Below are 20760 nucleotides of genomic sequence, written 5' to 3'. Positions count from 1 at the left end.
TGGAAGAGACACTTAGAAAGTTAGTTTTCCTTTTCTGTTATTTCAATTGCATCAAAGTTGCTATTAATTGGTTTTTTATTTGAATGATTTTGATAGAATGCATGCTGTACAATTTTCAAGATAATTGATTGAATAATTATTGGACATAGTTCCAACAAATATTCTTTAATATAAAATAATTAGTATAATCAGAATATGAAAATTTACTCTAATCCTTGAAAATTTACTCTAATCCTAGTTCAGTGTTAAAAATCCATACACCGTCCACACTGATTGGAAATCAAAGTTATCATAACAATATTAGCAACCGGGATTAGCTGCAACAAGAGAACTAAAAGAATACCAAAACCATATCCGCCTTTTAGTAAGTACACAAGACATGCCCAAGTCAATTTTATGTATAATTTTTTCATATAACAAAGACGTTGAAAACTATTTGAACCAACCTGAGATCGAACTACAAAAGTTCACTCTCATTTAATCCATTGAAATAATTATACAATAGTCAATCATGATTTATAGTTGTTCCAGTACGTCCAGAATAATCTCATATCGCTTAGGAATCTAGACTAAGGAACGTTGATGTATTATTTCCTTTCTTAATACGACTTTTTTTTTTAAAAACAAAATCGTAACAAAACTTCAAACTTTAAATAGATAATACCTAATACTAAATTAAATCCAAACAACATATTTAAAAACTTATATAAGTATAGTAATATACCACTTCTATAAAGTGACCAAATTTTGTTGATGACCAACAAAAGTGAAGTGTAAGCTTTAACAACTTTAAGAATATATATATATATATATATATATATATATATATTTAAAATAAAAAGAGATAGCAAAGTTACTATGACCACAAAATTCATGTCCTGGTTAATATTATAATTTGTAAATTTGAATTGAAAACTCGTAATCATTAGCATTCCACTTGTGAAGAACAAAACATAGAACTTATTTTGATTCTCATTCCTCAGATCATAATTGTCCAATAGAATTTTTGTGAGTACATAACATTTTCCTAAGTTGCTTTTTTAAGTGGAGCCTTCAGGTTTGTTATAGGAGACAAATGCAAAACCTGGGAATTTGATGAGATCGAAGATTTTGTTGAGTGGAGTGAGCATTTGGAAGATGATTCTACAGTGGAAGTAATGATATTAAAAGAAAAGGTGCAGATAGATACTGAGATGGTGGTGGATAGGAAGTGAAGAATGAAAATGACCTCAACAATATATGAATTAGTATATGAGAGAATGGATAAGGAATCTCCAACTAAAGTGGGATTCAAACTTAACCTTAATGGATCCATTTGGGTAAGATTTTTTTTTTTTTTTTATATTATAAACACAGTAAATAACATACATTTAATATTGTTTATAATTTTTTTTTATCAGCAATAAAAAATAAATAAATGAAAATCACTTTAGGGTGGTCCAACCTTTATACATAAAGAGTTAGCGTCTTATCAACATCCAATCAAGAAACACCTTCCAACTTAAATAAGGAACAATCAAAGCAACTCAAGAAAGAAAGCATTAAACAACCAGCCTCATACAATTCACTGGGTTCAAAATCCAGTTGGGATACGTAAAAGAATTACAACAGTTTATAATTTTAAAATAGTTTATAAATTTATAATAGTTTAATATTTAAAATAGTTTTTAAATTTATAAACTAATTTTTAAATTGGTATATAGTTATATAAATGTGTAAATACAAAATCAAACACTAATAAAGTTTTGGAGAAAAATGGGCAAAAATAACCTAAACTTATCCAAATAAAGAATCCACCACAAATTTTAAATAGATTATTTTACAGATAAACTATTAATTATCACTTTTGCTGTTTTGCCCATGAAAATGTCTTTTGTTGACATTCAGTTTTAACAATAAACGTAAAAGACAATAATAATCCTTCAATTTTATGAAGTTTTTTAAAGGAATGTGTAATTTTATATTTTCGCGTGGAAAATTATATCTATATCTTCAAATAATATCTTATATTTTTTTATTATACTAAAGAATGACAATTATAAAATATTTATGAAAGTCAGAATAGCGTCATAAAATATTTATAATTTTTATTTCAGAGAAAAATAAAAGAGATAGTAACTAATAATAATTTTATTTACTTGTTATAAATTAAAATTAACATTAAAAAATAATTATTTAATCTTTATAATATCATGAAACATTTTCTTTATTACAAGACGTTTATGAAAATATTTTAAAAATTTGTTTTCTAAATTAATAGATATCCATTCATACCATCTACTTATACTATCTTTACGTTTTAAGTTCTGTAAATGAACTTTAAAAAAAAAATCTCAAAACAAATGGAAATCAATAAAGAGAAAAAGCATAAAACTGTACTGAAACCAATAAAAATAGGAGATTTGAAAGCGATACTTTTAAAAATATTAATATTTGAAATGGTAATTTTAATATGATTAAAAATATTTATAAGATAAAAAGTGTATATTTAAATACTACAATAAATATAATAATTTTTTTATCTCATAGATGCATAATTTAGTCAGATACAGTATTTTATATTTTGTATTTTTCATAATTTTATATGATTTTTCTGCTTGAACGTTTTATAATATTCAGATGTAAATTTAATTTTATTAAAAAAATAGATCTAATTACTACTTGTTCAACAAGTTTTAATCATGCTTAAACAACTAAACTGGAAAATAATCCCTTTATTTCAACAACCAATGAAATTTAAAAACATAGATATTTTACCCACAGTGGAATTAAAATGATTTAGTGATAATAGTTTTTTTTATCAACTAAGTAGTGAGCAGATTATCGAGTCTGTTCTATTTTTACTGACAATTTTTTTTATTAATATTACAAAATTTTATCTTTTAATTATTAAAATTAATAAAAATATAGTAAAATGAATAAACAATTTATCTATTTTAATAATTTTTTAAAATTTTATTCTATAATTAAGAGATATCAATCAGTAAAACTTACACGAATAATTTTTAAAATGTAAGATATAAAAACACGGATTTATATATATAATTATAATTTATATAAATTCACAATAAAAATTTATATACATAATTATGTTTAAATTTTTTAACAGAAATATATTTCTATAGGTTTAAAATGATTTTTTCTTTTTTTATAATTATAATAAAAATATATATAATAAATTTATTTTTAAAAAAAAAATTAATATACTTTTTTAAAAAAAATTTGTTGATCAGAAATTTAATAAATATTTTTTAAATTAAATATTTTATCAATACATATTTTACAAATATTTATATCTATAAGTATCTAACACTAACTCGCATCCAAATCTCATAACTTACAAACCTAAACCTAAAAACCTAAAGAAGTAGCAAAAATTGTGAGATTGCTTTCCAATCTTAACTATCATCTCACAAATAAAAGTAAACGTAAAGGCATTACGGGTCAAAGAAGGAAGTTGCAATATTTGAACAAAGGACGTGTATCCAAAACAAAACCAAGGCTTTCTTCAAATATTAATATAATTTCAGAATTTCTTATTTTATCACTCTTTCTGCGGTTTCTCTCAAACTAACACCTTGATTATGACTCCCACTTACAAAAATATTAATTAAATGCTTATCCTAAGTTTTCTTCTATATTATTCTCATTTTCTTAGATTTATCCGCTCATATAAACAAATATTCTTGAATATTCATCCATTTCTTTATATGCTATTTGGAACTCATGACTCATCACGCTCCTTTATTCTTTTCTGCTACTTTGCATATACACACAGGCAATATAAATGCTCTAATTATTTTTAAACACATTATCAATAAAAAAAAAACACCACAACTTTCCATATTTATTACGTTTAATTCCATATACTACCCATATAATTAAATTATTGATATATGGAGAAAATATACAGATGGAAATAGTTTTTATTTCTTTAATTTTTTTATAATTCATGGTTAAAAAATAATCTAGCAGTGAGTTTTCATATTTGGTACGTAATTGTTGTCGTCTATCGTTTCATTTCAACCCTTGTTTTGGACCAAGACGGAAATAGTTCTGAGATATGTTCCTCGCGTTTTTTTCAAATAATGATTCATCTTATCAAAAACCAGCTTTCAAACACTTTGAACAACCATGACCAATAAACAAATTGTAAAATTACTAAAAATCACGTTTCTTCTCTGAATTGGCAACTTGTATGGTCCATTTTTTTTATCCTGCCAAAGTTTTTTTATTTTTTTTTCATAAATAACACCTAAAGTATTTGGATTGATTGTAACATGATTATTTCCACACTAATGTTATTTGTGAAATAGCTAAGATTATTCATGCCTTTTTATTTACTTCCAAAATTTTAGTTGTTTAGTATACACACTATTTACTTCCAAAATATTAGTTGGTTAGTATTGACTATAAAATAAATAAATATAATATTTAATATATATATATATATATATATTATAATTATAAATTATATAAATTGATAATAAAAATTTATGTGTATAAGTATGTGTTTTTTTTTAGCAGAACAATATTTTTTTTTATGATAGATTAAAAAAATTTGTTAAGTTTAAATTTTTAAAAAATTAATGTATTTTTTTTAAAATTGTATTAAAATCGTATTAAAATTATTATAAATCCAACAAATATTTTTTAAATTGAAAATTTTACCAATACGTATCATAAAAATGTCGATACATGTGTTCAACATAGTCATTCAAAACATATTCATTCAAGAGACATGTCGGAATCTCACATCATACATTATTTTCATGTTGATAAATGTGAATATTTCTCTCTATATATATTTTAAAAAGTATAGTTACTTTTTTTTAAAGTGATATTATACTATTTCTTATCATGTTTTGGCCTTTAATAATGAGGGGAGAACAAAAGCTAGTTTTGTACATATGCGAAAAGTCAGATTACTATAAGCACTATCCAACAGGTAACTTAACTTGACAGGAGAATTCATTATTACACCACTACTTAAACAAATTAATAGAGATTCTCAAATCGCTAATCAATTCAATTATTTTTTAAAAGTTTTTTGTTTAAAATATATTTATTATTAATAAGCATACCAATTACTTATTTCCATAATATATCAATAATAACATTTAATAGTAAAATTTAATGATATATCTGGGTAATAATAGGATGAAATATGAGCAATAAATAAACTTATTTAATTTTATCAAACTAACGGAAGAAACGTAAAATAGATGAACACAGTATCAATGAAAGACCCAGTGATGTAACACGTTCATAAAGTTATATAGAGACTAAAAATAAATTATTTTTTTTAATTTTTGAATAGATAATCTTTGTGCAAAGTTTTTTTTTTAAAAAGTTTGATGAGCATTTATAAACTTAAAGTATAAAAAATAAATTGTGTAGAACAAATTAAAATGATTTTATCTTTTTTGTATTAGCTTTAAGAGAAAAAGAAAAGGCCGTTATCAAAGAGGTGAAAAAAATAAAGAGATGGAACGTTATGAGAAAGTGACATTGGCATCCAACGTGGCAGATGTAGCCACGTGGCATGGACCCAAGAAATGAAATTGGTCCTCTCTGGCAGTGGGCGCTTATCGGCGTAGTAGCGAAACCAATCTCCTCCTCCTTCTTCGCTTCACAACAACATATCGACAAAATAGACTGAGACACAGAAATTCTCTCTCTTTTTCTTGAACCATTTTTACTTTTCTAGAACCGTCCATGCCACCGGATAACCAACGCACAGCACTCACTGATTTTGTGCAAACAAACAATTAGCTGATAAAGTGCTGAACCATTAAGACGCAATTTTAACTTTTCTGAAAAATAAGAAAAAAGGAAAAACAAAGAAAGAAAGTCCGAGAAAGTTGGGCTAGAGAAACCGCATGGCGACGCCGTTGGACGGAGGAGGAGTGGCGGTGCTCTCGAATTCCGTCAACAAGGTGGACTCCGCCTCGCCTCTCAAGGACGACTTGAAGTGCTCGAAGCCGGAGTCGCCGATTTTGATTTTCTTGTTTTTTCACAAAGCAATTCGGAATGAGCTTGATGAGCTGCACCGGCTGGCCTTGGCATTCGCCACCGGAAACCGCTCCGACATTCAGCCGCTCTCCGAGCGCTACCGTTTCCTCAGCTCCATGTACAGGCACCACTCCAATGCTGAAGACGAGGTCCTAATCTTTTGTTCATCTTTATGTTTTCGGAGTTCGTTCTTTGTTAGATTGTGTAACCTAATTTCCCGTGGCGAGTGAAATGGCCTCGTGAGTGAAGATTTTAATAGTTTGTTGCATTTTCAACGACGAACGAAATGCCACTCTTGTTTGTCTATTCCTTTGGTGATTTCCTCTCGGTTAATTTAGGTCAAACTTTAATACTTGGTTACTGGCTTGAACATAGTCTAACCGTAGCGATTTTTGAAATCGACGCCGAGAATTTGTTTCTCTCCTTTCGATTTTTTTTTTATGTACAGTATAATTTGATTTACTGGCTATACATGTTTCTTCGTTATCTCTGGTATTCTGTTATTGTCCAGGTGCGGAGAAAATATTTCAGAATTGAAGCAGTGGATATATATCCTCAATGACTGTGATGTTTTCTGATCTTTTTGGTTATCATCTGTTTTTAAACCACATGTTTGTGCAATGTCGTGGTTATACTGTGTAACGTGCATGGGAGACTAAGTAAAAACCTACTTGTTTGTACTATTGCAAGGTTTTTCACTTGTCTGTCAGTAAATATCCACAACAAAACTAATAAAATGCTATGTAGCAGAAAAAGAAATAAATCTGATTGAATGCTGATGCTAATTCATCACTAAATTAAGCTTTTATAAGCTAGTAAGTTAATGAGGTTAGCTAACAGCATCTGGTTCATAAACTTGTTTCATTTTCTCCTAGTAGATATGAAGTAATATTTTCTGTCAGTTCGTCAATACATTTCTTATAATAAATTAGTAATGCATATTTAGATGGGAAAATTTTGTTTCAAATTTTAAAATATCAGAGCTCCCTACTGGTTTCTTGATAAATTTGATGACTGCCTTTTCTTTTACGATGTTTGAGTTATGCCTGGGATGTGCATCTTTCCCACTCTCTCGAAAGCATTATCTTATTAATTTGGCTTTATCACTCCTTATCTTCTGCTATGCTTCAAACATTCTGAGAGAAATATATTCTGGTATGTAGGTGATATTTCCAGCTTTAGATATACGTGTGAAGAATGTGGCACAGACATATTCTCTCGAGCACAAGGGTGAAAACAACCTTTTTGATCATCTATTTGATCTTTTAAATTCTTCTATCAATAATGATGAAACTTTTCCAAGAGAGTTGGCATCCTGCACGGGAGCTTTGCAGACGTCAGTTAGTCAACACATGGCAAAGGAAGAGGAGCAGGTATAAGTTTATTTAGCATCTCTTACCTTCTATCCACTTGATCTAATACAATCAGATAACTATAAAGTAATAGTATTTCCTCTCCACGAGATATAATTACTATTACTACTACTATTATTATTATTATAGCTAAAACAGGAATTTACAAAGACGAAGAGAAGATAATTACTAATAGTTTCGAGACCAAAGAATGCTCCTTCTGTAAAACAGAATTGCTAATATTTACTATTGGTAGTGCCAAAGTGGCTAATGCAGTGCAACTATATGACTAGGAAAGTTATATTTGTGATGTTTACGAATTATTTAAGCACTTGATGGGTTAAGTATTCTTGTGGAGTACTTTTACCACGACCATGTGGCTTTCTCTAGTGATTCAACTAGAGTAGTCAATTGTATGCCATGGAATGCTGAATTAAGTCGATTAGGCTTTTATATATTTGAAATTATCATTTTATCTTAGTTATAAATTATCATTAAAGCATGCAAAGTGATATTTAATGTCTTTCTATGTGATGCATACTTTCTCTATGAACTTTTGAAACAATTATTTTTGGCCTTTTCCCCCTCAGTCAAAAACCAAAGAAGGAATTTTGCCAATTAAATTTTCAGGACCGAAAGATTGCATCAGTTGTTCAGGATTTAATGAATGGCTAGTTAGACGTCATAAAATGTTGTTCAAAACATTATTGAATTATGAGTAAACCTAATTACTGAAATGTAAGTTTTTTGTTTAGTTTATCAAAAAGAAACTTTATTATGAACAAGAATGAAAGAGTATAGAAATTTATCTTGCATTCTAAGAACCAGTGCCTCATACATACATGTTTTGGATGATACTTTCCAGGGTGATGAGTCAAGAGAAAGAAAATTATAAATTTCGTTTACATAGAAAGGCTTTGGAACTGGAGTTTTTCCTGGTAAGATAGGAGTGAGACGGGGTAATGGTGAGCAGGTTCAATAAGACTGGAGTTATGTGCTGGAGGTTAAAATTTGGATCATTACCTTGAGTTGCACTGGTTAGGTATCTTGGACCCTTCCTACTTAATGATGAGGATATTGAATTGAATTGAATTGTTTGGTAAATCTTGGTGAATATTCTTTTAATTTCAGTTTTAGTGGAAAGAGAGAAAGGTTGTGGGAAAAATAATATAAAACTTCAATTTAGAAAGATCAAACCAAAATGCAGCCCACCAATTTGTCCTGATTATCTCATTCTAACAGGGTACGAGACATTTAGCTGACCATTATAAAGATGCCTAGAAGACAAGTCAATCTTGTATATGTCAAAAGTGGTCTTTAGAAATGTGAGTATAATTATGTTTAAGAAATAACCAAAATGTGAAAAGAAAAATATACTTTTGTTTTTTAAGGTTATTTAGACTTTGGACACTAATTTTATGGCTAAAGAAGGAAGAAAGAGCTACCTAATTTTTTTCAGGATGAGGTGAGGGGGAGTAAATCCAGATATTATTAGAAAGAGGAAAGGTAAGTACAACGGGTAGGAAAAGACATCCCTCTAAGTCACTAAAAATTTAAAGAAGAACGAATCATTCCCACTCAACAATGCGCATTCAAATCCCTCTGTGATCCCTTTAGAAAATATTGTATGTTAGATCCATATCACTTAATTAATTATGATTCCTGTAAATATATTGTTATTGTTACTCTTGTCTTGTCACCTTTGGAAGTTTCTTTGGAAATTGAGTATTTCAAATATTGCGTTAATCAATCCCATTGTTTATTGAAATGTTATTATTGTTAACTTAATTGTTTAATGGGTACTGAATAAGAAACCTTATTAATTTATCTATAAATTTTTAAAATGCTAACATATCAGCCTGGTAAAGGAGTACTTAGTGTACAAATTGCTACTAAAATTGAACTAATGAAAGCATTTCAAAAAAGTTTCACATAGTTCCAACTGTATTGTAGAAATTCCATGCCATGGAGGAAATTATTTACTTTTGTGATCGATTAATAAGTGGAAGCTTTTATTTTATGTGTTATTTGGTTCTGTTTAATTAATGGGGTTGATATACTAGCTAGATAACATATGATCAAGTTCCACTGCTAGTTCCCTTCAAGGAAGTTTTCACAATACAGAAATCTGTTTATTAGCTGGTTTCCAAAAGGAGATTCTTGGAGTAACATTTTGTCATGGACATGTAGTTGAAGTTGCCATAATCTTATTTGCAATGTGTCTGACTTTTGTTTGTTTGTTGTGTGATATCAGGTATTTCCTCTGCTTATTGAGAAGTTTTCTCAGGAGGAACAGGCATCCTTAGTTTGGCAGTTCCTTTGCAGTATTCCTGTGAATATGATGGTCGATTTTCTACCATGGCTTTCAAAATCTATATCACCTGATGAATCTCAGGATTTGCGAAATTGCTTAATCAAGATAGTGCCACAGGAGAAGCTTCTTCAGAAGGTGTGGTTTTCAAATGCTAACAGAGCATTGTTACTTCCTTTTATTTGGTAATTTTTTTTGTGCATTGATGATGATGATGCCATTCATTGTTACTGACAGTCAGTAAGGAGATTCTGCATAACGAAGAATAATAGAGAGAGCTTAGGGAAATAGAGGTTTAAACCAATATTTATCAAAATAACAGAAGCTATCATTTATAGGAATAATGGAATATTTGTTGTAACTCTTTGGTTGGTTACAGTACAGAGAGAAGCTATAAGGCAGTTAGGGAGAGAATTGAGGGGCATCAATTGTTTCTGAGAAAAAGAGAGAAGAGGCCAGTTCTGTGAAATCTTTATTTCACAAATAATTGTGTTCTTCATCTCTGTTCTGTTCCACATTGACACTATCGCAATAAACAGTACTCGTCCCTCATATTCTGGTCCAGTTCTATTATTTATGTTCATTTGATATGTAACTGTATTATATCTTATCATATTCTTGCATATTGAAGGTTGTTTTCACCTGGATGGAAGGGAGAGGTAGCGTTAACTCATTTGAAAGTTGTGTAGATCATTCTCAAGTTCTATGTAGTTCTAGGTCATTACCCCATCAGGTTGAGAAAGTAAACTGTGCTTGTGAGTCCACAACATGCGGAAAAAGGAAATATTCTGGATCTATGATAGATGTTTCTGATACCACTGGAGAGCATCCTATAGATGAAATATTGCTCTGGCATAATGCAATAAAAAAAGATTTAAGTGAGATAGCAGTGGAGGCCAGAAAGATACAACACTCTGGAGATTTTGCTAATCTGTCTGCTTTTAATGAAAGATTTCAATTTATAGCCGATGTTTGCATATTTCACAGGTATCAGATTGATTTATTTTGATCAATATTTGCCTTTTGGAATTACCATACCTTTTTTATGTTAAACAATTTGATAATTTATCTTAAGACAAACTCTATCATCTGAAATATTGACTATTTACATTTTTTTATAAATGTAGTATTGCTGAGGACAAGGTTATTTTTCGGGCAGTAGATGGAGAATTTTCTTTCTTTCAGGAGCATGCTGAAGAAGAAAGCCAATTTAATGACTTCCGAAGTTTAATTGAAAGTATTCAAAGTGAAGGAGCAACATCTAATTCAGATGTTGAATTTTACTCCAAGTTATGCACGCATGCTGATCATATAATGGAAACCATACAGAGGCATTTCCATAATGAAGAAGTTCAGGTGAGCCATCATTGGTCATGTGATAATCTGAGTTACTGCTGTGAGATAAGAATGTGAAACACAAATGCATTGTTAATTGCAATGAGTAATTAATATGTTGCTGGGATTTCAATGCCAAATATGCAGAAGTTCTCTATAAGGAATTTTCAATTAAGCTCTCTGTTAATCTATTAAAGTGTTCTTCATCCCTCTCATCTATAGGTACTTCCTCTGGCAAGAAAGCACTTTAGCTTTAGAAGGCAATGTGAACTTTTGTATCAAAGCTTATGTATGATGCCTCTGAAATTGATTGAGCGTGTCCTGCCATGGTTGGTAGGATCTTTAACTGAAGATGAAGCTAAGATGTTTCGGAGAAATATGCAGTTGGCAGGTCCTATGTCTCTTTCAAACTTCCTTGCCTTCTTAAAATAGTTATATCTCTGATAATTTTATTTGTGTAGTCTATATTTGACAATTTCATAATCTGTTTCAGCTCCAGCAACAGATTCTGCTCTAGTTACACTCTTCTGTGGATGGGGTTGCAAGGCTCGTAATGAAGGTCAGTGTTTGTCTTCAGGTGCATCAGGTTTCTGTCCTGCTCAAAGACTTTCTGATATTGAAGAAAATATTGGTCCATTATCCTGTGCTTGTGCATCTGCATTATCTAATAGACATTGCTCAGTATTAGCTGAATCAGGAGAGAACAAAAAAGCAGTCAAACGAAACATAATGGAGTTGAACAAAAAAGATGTGACAGAAACTTCTGAGACTGAAAGCATTCAGAAACAATGTTGTAGTACTAGGTCTTGTTGTGTGCCAGGTTTGGGAGTGAGTAGTAACAATTTAGGGTTGAGTTCTCTCTCTTCACCGCCAAAGTCCTTGCGCTCCTTGTCTTTCAGCTCTTCTGCTCCATCTATTAATTCCAGTCTGTTAGTAATGGAAACAGAGAGAAGCTCATGCAATGTGGGATGTACACAAAGACCAATTGATACAATCTTTAAATTCCATAAAGCCATACGCAAAGACTTGGAGTACCTTGATGTTGAATCGGGAAAGCTGAGTGATGGTGATGAGACAATTCTGTGTCAATTTAATGGAAGATTTCGACTCTTGTGGGGTTTATATAGAGCTCATAGTAATGCTGAAGATGATATAGTATTCCCAGCTCTGGAATCCAAAGAGGCACTTCATAATGTGAGTCATTCATACATGCTAGACCATAAGCAGGAAGAAAAATTGTTTGAAGATATTTCCTGTGTTCTTTCAGAGTTTTCCGTCCTTCATGAATCCTTGCAGATGATCCACATGGCTGAGAGTTTAAGTGAAAGTAATTTTGGAACCTCTGATGGAAATACTAGTGATGTCATCAAAAAATATAATGAACTTGCTACTAAGCTTCAGGGGATGTGCAAATCCATAAGAGTGACCCTGGATCAGCATCTCTTCAGAGAAGAATGTGAATTGTGGCCATTGTTTGGGAGACATTTTACTGTGGAAGAACAAGACAAGATAGTGGGTCGGATAATTGGAACAACAGGTGCTGAAGTTCTCCAATCAATGTTACCATGGGTAACATCTGCTCTTACTCAGGATGAACAGAACAGAATGATGGATACGTGGAAGCAAGCAACAAAGAACACTATGTTCAATGAATGGCTTAGTGAATGCTGGAAAGAGAGTCCAGTGTCTATACCACAGGCTGAAGCATCAGATCATAGCACTTTTCGGAGAGGTATTTAATGTGATTTTTGTTTCTTTCATCTTTTGTGGAAATTGTGATATTTAATATTATAATGTGCTATTGACTTACTGTTTTTTCCTAGGTGCTGAATATGGAGAAAGCTTGGGCCACAATGATCCAATGTTCAAGCCAGGTTGGAAAGACATATTCCGGATGAATCAGAATGAACTTGAGTCAGAGATCCGGAAGGTATATCGAGACTCAACACTTGATCCAAGGAGAAAGGCATATCTTGTGCAGAATTTATTAACAAGGTTGGTTCAATGATCATACCTTCATTGTTATTTTATATGACCAAAATTTTCTTTATATTTGTCTGATAGCACTTTAGCCTTTATTGACATCAAGCTCCAACTTTTGATTGATTTTTGTCTTTCACTAGTCGCTGGATAGCTGCCCAGCAGAAATCACCTAAAGCTCTGTCGGAAGGATCATCTAACAGTGTAGAAATAGTAGGACTCTCACCATCATTTCGAGACCCAGAGAAACATATATTTGGGTGTGATCACTATAAGAGAAATTGCAAGCTTCGGGCTGAATGTTGTGGAAAGTTATTTACTTGCAGATTTTGTCATGACAATGTCAGTGATCACTCAATGGACAGGTAAATTTCTCATGGGATTTCTTGTGTTTTATACTTTATAACAGTATTTAATTCTAATCATCTGCTTGATAATTACAGAAAAGCAACATTGGAAATGATGTGTATGCACTGCCTGAATATACAGCCAATAGGGCCTACGTGCATGACACCTTCATGTAATGGATTTTCAATGGCGAAGTACTATTGCAGTATATGCAAATTTTTTGATGATGAAAGGTATTCTTTTGTTCGTTGGAATCCAAAATTTATGGTATTAAAATTGCTATTACCTTCCTTTTCCCGGGGAGGGGGGGTTAATGGGAATAAATGCCATTTGTCAAGTACCTTGAGCATCCTCCGATTTGGTGGAGTCAATTATTCTGTAAACTAATTCAACTTAAAAAAAAAGTCTCAGAAAAAATAAGACATTTATTGACTATTAGGTAGAACCAAATGCATGGTCCAATATTATCTTGGGGCAAAATCGACTTCTTATCTTATAAAGTTGGAATAATATCTCATTATCTTGAAATTCATCAATTCAAACTATTGATGCTTGAGATGCACATATCTTTACTGCTGAAAGCAATCTATAGTAAAAATTTAGTCTGCCTTTATGAATTTTTTATCAAGAAATATATCTAATGGAGGGGGGCGAGTGCTTGAGCAAGGTCTATTGTGGGGTTTGCTGGAGTTGGGCTACGGTGGTCAGGTTTTGGCGTTGGCGAAAGATGATTGGGAAGGCTGCCAAACACTGTCCGAGAGAGGAGCAGTAATGTTTACGCATGATTCCAGGAAAAGATGAAAAAGCTGTTGAGGGAATCAGTTCCTGATCATCTAAAACCATATAGAAGGTTTCCAGGGATTCTGTGTTATGATCACAAACATGATTCTTTATTTATAAGTAATAGCAAAAGTAATGATCCAGAAATAAACGTAATCCTAAACTAAAGCTATAAGACATTTTCCTATTTACACCATCGTATCTTTAACAATTATAATTTAGTCCTTCAAATTATTTAGTTAACTTTATTTTTCTTTACACCTTTTTTTTTTATTTTCAGGAACGTATATCATTGCCCATTTTGCAATTTATGCCGTGTTGGACAAGGGCTTGGGATCGATTATTTTCATTGCATGAAATGCAATTGCTGCCTGGGGATTAAGTCAGCATCTCATAAATGTCTCGAGAAAGGTTTAGAAATGAACTGCCCAATTTGTTGCGATGACTTGTTCACTTCAAGTGCTACGGTCAGAGCTCTACCTTGCGGCCACTATATGCATTCTGCTTGCTTCCAGGTCTATTTCACAGCTCTTTTCGGTTTTAGGTTTCAATTCTATCCCCAAACCAGGGGGTGGTAACTTATTCTCAAGGGTTGTGGGTTTAATCTTATATTTTGGTATATTATGTTAGGCATACACGTGTAGTCACTACACATGTCCAATCTGCAGCAAGTCATTGGGAGATATGGCGGTAAGATGATTTTCTTCCATTAAATCTTTCTTTTACACTCAACTAAGCCTTATTCTCCACCTTTATTATTCGCCATATAAATTTTTTATAGATGCACAAAAGTATGGAAAGGAAAACCAAACAGGACCATTAGTTTGATAATGCTCTAGTATATTTCGAACATGTACTTGTGAGTTCTCAAGTTGAGACAAAATAGAAGTAAACAATTTGCCTAAAGTTTTTCATATATTTCAGTTAAATGTAAACGTTTAAAAAAATTAAAACTTGAATGGTATATGTTTACTGATCTTTAACTAATTTATGCATATTTTGTTGCTGCTAATAAATTAGGAATTTAAGATAACTAAAGAGTGTAAGCCTCCTTTTGATAAAAAAAATCATTGAAAAGATGAGGGATATATAATTCGAAAATTCATGTCAAATCACTTGAAGTTCTTAAAGAGGTACTCGATATACTTAGTTTTTCTCTTCCTACCTAGGTTTACTTTGGTATGCTTGATGCCCTATTGGCTGCTGAGGAGCTTCCTGAAGAGTACAGGGAACGCTGTCAGGTACTTTTTTCTAGTTCCTTTTTGAAACTAATGTGGATTTTATGAAGAAAAAAACCATTTTGGCATTGTTGACGAGAAAAGAATTTGTAAGATGATTGTCTGTTAAGCCTGTTATGTAATGACAAAATGCAGGATGTACTCTGCCATGACTGTGGTCGGAAGGGCTCTTCACGCTTCCACTGGTTGTACCACAAATGTGGATTCTGTGGCTCTTACAATACCCGCGTTATCAAGTGTGAGACGTCAAACTCCAGCTGCTCTTAGCGTGCTTCTTTTCATGGGAGGTAGATAGTTTGTAAATACTTTATAGCAAAATAGAAATCCAAATTTTTTCACGGTTAGGAGCCTATTATTTTTTCGTCGAATATATAATGCAAACGCATGACGAATTTAGTGACCTTATAAACAGAAGCTCCTAATTAGTTCTATAGCAATTATGTACAGATCAAGTTTCTTCCTAACTTTTTATTTCTGCAAGAGGTATTCTTGCAGCCCATATTCATTTCTTTATTCTTATAGACTTAATTTAACTGCACCTTGACTTCACTGCGATCACGCTGAGTAATTTATCTTCAAATTCCCAGCTACTGGCTAGAGGTGGCTTCCGACTGATGTGAGTTCATCGTATACAAGCTCAAATGATATTCTCACGAGAGTAATATTCTTACCTTTTTGTTCTGTTCTATTTTCTGCTATATCATCGGGTCCCATTTTGTGGTAATATAACAACTTAGAAAGTGCTAGAATTTTTTTTTAAAAAAGGTAGGAGTAGGCGCCACTGGTCAAGTTGAATAGGGTTCCCAAGAGTTATGTGCTAATGACCACCTTCACTTGTCTAATACTTTATTATTATTTTTGTTTAATTACAAATTTGAATTTAAACTTCTTGTTATGAGCTATACCTGATAAACAATAAGTTTCAGAAAATACAGCTGTTTAACGTAATGGTGAAATCATGTGATTTTTTTATATAACGAGTTATTAAAAAATAGTTTTTATATAGAATTCATCGTTTTACATAGAGATGTTTTCTAAATAATAAATTCACAAAGACGTTAAGGAATATTTTATTTAGATATTTACTAAAATAATCATAAATAAGTAAAAAAAAAACTTTATTTTTAAAAATAGGAGCAGCTCAACTTTTAGTGCTTAATTGTGAATCAGTTGATGATGTAATTAATCAGTCATAAAACCAGATAGCCCAATATATATATATATATTGTGAAGTCAACTTCCCCTTGTATTTTTTTAGGCTTAAACTTGTACTATTTTTGAAAAATTTAGTTCAACAAATTAATTTTACTTATTTTATCCCCAATTTTTGAAAATCCTATCAATTTTGGGAGGGTTTGATTGAACTTTTTGTTTTTAAACTAATAATAATAAAAATAAAAATTTATTGATAATCATTGAAAATAAATTTGATGGTGATGTCCTGATTTTAGTTGATATCTTCTGGTTTGGACTAGAGCATCAAAAAGAGGATTGTATGAGAGAAGGGAACAAGATATCAGCTTAAAGTTTTAAATCTTTCCAAAATATTTTTCAACTCTAATATGTATTCAGCTGAATGTTTTCTGTGTGCAGTTTCTACAAACAATTACTAATAAGCTTACAAGATCAATGGAGATGAAAAGTAAATGAACATTAGCAGTTGTGATTTCTTTAATAACAAAACCTCATTTATTAAAGAAAACATTTCACCAAGTGCCCGTGTTCATCACTTCCATTACAGATCACCACAATAATTTGTGATACTTCGATTCAGTTTAATAATTAATTCAATTCAATTTTTGTTTCCGCAGTCCCATAACTGGAAGTACTAGAGTTCAACAATTTCTTTTATTGAAGTAATTTTGTCACATTATATATATATGGTATTTATTTTTATCGATCAAAAATATTTTTTTAATGTAATTTATGTGCTTGAATTATTAAAAAATATATAAAAAACAAACAAATTTTAAAATTGCACGGAAGGCGCCGACTTCTAAACAGGTTCTTTACAAAAATATTAACAAAAGCTTATGAGAACTCAAGTGTTCCATGATTCCACTTCTCACATAAATGAAAAAAAAGAGTATCTTTTATCAATATAATCTCATGGGACTTGAGTTTTTATACTTTTGTAAAACAATAAAATGAATATTAATATAATAAAAAGGTAGTTACCCAAAAACAATGTTAAAAAAAAACTAAAGCAATGATCAATGAATTAGTATTTTTGATGTATCAGTAACTATAGATATATACAAGTTTTTTCAACATTGGAACGTCTCCGTTAGTAATAATGGTTGGAAATTATAAAAAGAAGAACGTTAGGAATAGAAAAGTTGTAGTTTGGCAACTCCAACTCGAACGGAACGCCACCACCATTGTTTTGTTTTGGTTTTTGTTTCATATTAATTTCCCTTCTCTGCCTCCATTTTTCTGAGACAGCAACTACTCATGAAACAGAGTACGAGGTAGAGGAGAAGTTAATCATCGAGCACGAGAAACACGATCATGGCTATGGGCCCGGAAAGATCCAAACCACTCCACAACTTCCCGATGCCCTGTCTCAAATGGGGCAACCAGAAATTCCTCAGGTGCGTCAAAGTCGCCAACGATCCTAACGATATCGCCGACGTTCGCAGGAAGCTCTTACTCGATCTCAGAGTCGCCGCCGACAACCTCAAAGTTTCCATCTTCCAAGAACCCAATTCCAAATCCTGGAATTTGCGAACCCGAAGAGCCGCCTGCAAGGCACCGCATCACACCAGCCAACTCAATTCCCTCACCCAAGAGATGAAGAAGAAGAAGAAGATGATGAAGATTGAAGAAAAAACTAAGTTTTCCGTTTCACTCTCGAAGGAGGAGGTGGAACACGATTTCTTGGCCTTGCTCGGAAACAGGCCTCCCAGGAGGCCCAAGAAGAGGCCCAGAATTGTCCAGAAGAATTTGGACGTAATAATAACACAACCCCATCGATTGTCAAATATGTTCATGCTTTCTTTCTCGTAATTTTGTTTAATTTGTGGCTTGGTTCTGTTTCGTTTTTGCAGTCACTTTTTCCTGGTTTGTGGCTCTCCGAGGTTACTGCAGAATCTTACGAAGTGCCTGAAGTTCCCGAATGAGGTGCACCCTGACTTCTAACCTTTTCACCTTGTGATATAAATAATGGTAATTGCCAAATCAACCACGTTAGTCGAATACTTGATTCAATGATGGTGAAGATTATGGAATTCTGCATCTGGGTATCCGAGATTTGCAGTTTGTACATTCTATATGTTAATATTGTCACTGCTTCTGATTAAAAATCTCTGGTATGCAGCAGTTTTAATCGCTCAATTCTTTTTTTTCTTGTAATCTTGTCCTCTGTTAATACGGTACTCAAAAGTTGTTTATGGAATTGTGGTTCAAGGTTTACTAGTTATGACATAAAAGAGCAAAGTTGGCGTATTTAGATTTGCGTGGGTTGTACCAGGAACTTTAAACATTAATGAAATCCTCTACATTTATTCTAACTGATGTTAAATAGTTTGGTGAATAATTATTCCTTTTCATCTATATTTCTAAAAAATGGATCGAAAATATATGGCTTATTTGGTTGACTTGCAATAAATGTCGACTGATAGATGAATAGTGAATGCATGAAACTTCTCCATTATTGTTACTGATATCTTACCTACTCTCTAGCATTGAATTTTATCCAGAAATATTAGTTATTAACTATATTAAAGCTAAATGCATAGAAAGATAAACAAGAACTAAAAAGGAAAGAAAATTTTATCATTGGCTGGATTTTCCAATTAGGAAAGCTATGGATTCTTGGTCATTATTGAGATGAACTAAGGTAATCTTTCCTTTTGGGGCATACACAGATTAAAGAAAAAGAACAAGAAATTCTATAAGAACGGAACAGGAAAAACAAGGGAGGGACGATCTAGTAATTATTGGGCTAGAACTTGGTGATGGGCCGAGTTTGATTGTGGTTAAAAACGGTCATCTACTGATTTTTGTATTTAAGGGCATTCGATGTTGAATAACAGGGTCAGATATAGAGAGGTTCGGGTAGAGATCTTAGTATATATCAGAAGATACGCAAGAGAGAAAGACAAATTACATGCTAAAAATACATTTGTTTTTAAACTAGTTTTTGAATGTTCTGAGTTTCAGATCGTCTATACTTTGTCTGGAAAAATAAGATTCTGATAACTGAGTAAAATTTGTAAATGCTGTTTAGAGGGTGTGTATAGTGTGAAATTCATTCAGTGTACCTGCTGTAATTGTTGTCATTCAAGAACTAACCGAGTGATGTAAATCTGATGGAATTGCCATAGAAAACCTCGGTTTGTTGAGAAAGAACAGTAAGAAAACATATTTACTTTTTCTTCTGTTCTCGACTCTGCCTATTTCTAACCTCTGAGTGCATCTGTTACTGGAGAATAACTCAACCAATATCTGAACCAAAAGTTTTTCACATAAGAAATTGTAGCCTTGTGTGCATGTGAGAAAATAGTAGAGTAATAGTTAAGGATTCTAGCACCTTATACAAATTGAAGTTGCATGTATATATTAGGAATGTGATAGTTTTTGGAATTATCTGCTGTCATTTGCATGGGAAACACACCCATTACACAGATTGGTACTGTGATCAACAAGTAGAGAGGCTTAGACATTGAGGGTGGAATAAGGATGTAGAAACCACAACCAATTGCAGACATAAGGTGTGCTTTCTAGTAGTGATAATGGAGTAAGAGAAAAATGATAATGTAATTAGATTTATCAATGTCTCATCACTGTTCTAACTCTTATTTATCAGTATGTTATTATGTTTCTTATTCTCATATCTTTTGAAATTTTCACATCATGCCAATATTTTTCTTCCTTTGGTTAGATGTTCAGATAACTGATATAATTAATTTACTTTTTTTTGTTTATATTCAAGCCACTAAACATATCTATAAGAAATTATTTTATCAATTTAAATATTAAGATGTCTTAAAATTAAAAATTTCCAATGTATGTATTTCAATATTTTAACTATCATAAAGAAAAGTCTATGAATCTTCTTTTTAGTATTCTTGAACCTATTGAAGGGAACTGAGCAATATATTCGAGCCAAGATTTTAGGGTTATAATTGGTGGAGAAAATCTAACCCAATTTCAAGCCAAGATCATAGCATAGGTCACAATCACCACCATTAATGCATGTAAATATAAAAGACACAATACCATCCAATTAATTGTAGTGATGTCCTCTCAATGTCTTTCTGGAATTTTATATTTTTTCATAAACTTCATTTGGTGGAGAAGACCACCACATGGACACATCACATTCTTTGGTCCCAAAAGAAACACACACTAACTACATATAATTCTAATAAAAACATTAATAGGGTTTAAAATTTAG

General features: G+C 31.6%; 2 protein-coding genes across 4 annotated transcripts; both read left to right on the top strand.

Annotated features, from left to right (window-relative positions):
- The first annotated feature begins 5511 nt into the window (after window positions 1-5511).
- LOC137812921 (zinc finger protein BRUTUS-like) lies at window positions 5512-15858 on the top strand. Of its 2 annotated transcripts, XM_068615177.1 has the most exons (15): window positions 5630-6164; window positions 7179-7388; window positions 8233-8409; window positions 9622-9816; window positions 10310-10665; window positions 10806-11034; window positions 11236-11404; window positions 11507-12745; window positions 12837-13008; window positions 13137-13358; window positions 13437-13574; window positions 14402-14636; window positions 14752-14811; window positions 15291-15362; window positions 15495-15858. In XM_068615177.1, the coding sequence occupies exons 4-15, from the start codon at window positions 9706-9708 to the stop codon at window positions 15624-15626; spliced, it is 3135 nt and encodes a 1044-aa protein (XP_068471278.1). In that variant the 5' UTR covers window positions 5630-6164; window positions 7179-7388; window positions 8233-8409; window positions 9622-9705; the 3' UTR covers window positions 15627-15858. The 2 variants fall into 2 exon arrangements, with proteins under 2 accessions (XP_068471277.1, XP_068471278.1); XM_068615176.1 differs by lacking the exon at window positions 8233-8409 and having other exon boundaries at window positions 5512-6164.
- Window positions 15859-15917: 59 nt separating this feature from the next.
- Window positions 15918-18871, top strand: LOC137812922 (uncharacterized). 2 transcript variants are annotated; one of them, XM_068615179.1, is made up of 3 exons: window positions 15918-16017; window positions 17823-18311; window positions 18410-18871. In XM_068615179.1, exons 2-3 carry the CDS (start codon window positions 17871-17873, stop codon window positions 18479-18481), a joined length of 513 nt encoding a protein of 170 aa, XP_068471280.1. In that variant the 5' UTR covers window positions 15918-16017; window positions 17823-17870; the 3' UTR covers window positions 18482-18871. The 2 variants fall into 2 exon arrangements, with proteins under 2 accessions (XP_068471280.1, XP_068471279.1); XM_068615178.1 differs by lacking the exon at window positions 15918-16017 and having other exon boundaries at window positions 17635-18311.
- The last annotated feature ends 1889 nt before the right edge of the window (window positions 18872-20760 follow it).

The sequence above is a fragment of the Phaseolus vulgaris genome, chromosome 2 (genome assembly GCF_000499845.2).
Source record: "Phaseolus vulgaris cultivar G19833 chromosome 2, P. vulgaris v2.0, whole genome shotgun sequence".
NCBI classification, from domain to species: Eukaryota; Viridiplantae; Streptophyta; class Magnoliopsida; order Fabales; family Fabaceae; genus Phaseolus; species Phaseolus vulgaris.
This window is presented reverse-complemented; position numbering and strand designations above follow the sequence as displayed.

Coding starts and splice junctions, on each gene's coding strand:
- LOC137812922 (XM_068615179.1), top strand. CDS start 17,871: ATGGCTATGGGCCCGGAAAGATCCAAACCACTCCACAACTTCCCGATG. Junction 18,312..18,409: donor TTGTCCAGAAGAATTTGGAC/GTAATAATAACA, acceptor TCGTTTTTGCAG/TCACTTTTTCCTGGTTTGTG.
- LOC137812921 (XM_068615176.1), top strand. CDS start 5,883: ATGGCGACGCCGTTGGACGGAGGAGGAGTGGCGGTGCTCTCGAATTCC. Junction 9,817..10,309: donor AGGAGAAGCTTCTTCAGAAG/GTGTGGTTTTCA, acceptor TGCATATTGAAG/GTTGTTTTCACCTGGATGGA. Junction 10,666..10,805: donor GATGTTTGCATATTTCACAG/GTATCAGATTGA, acceptor TTATAAATGTAG/TATTGCTGAGGACAAGGTTA.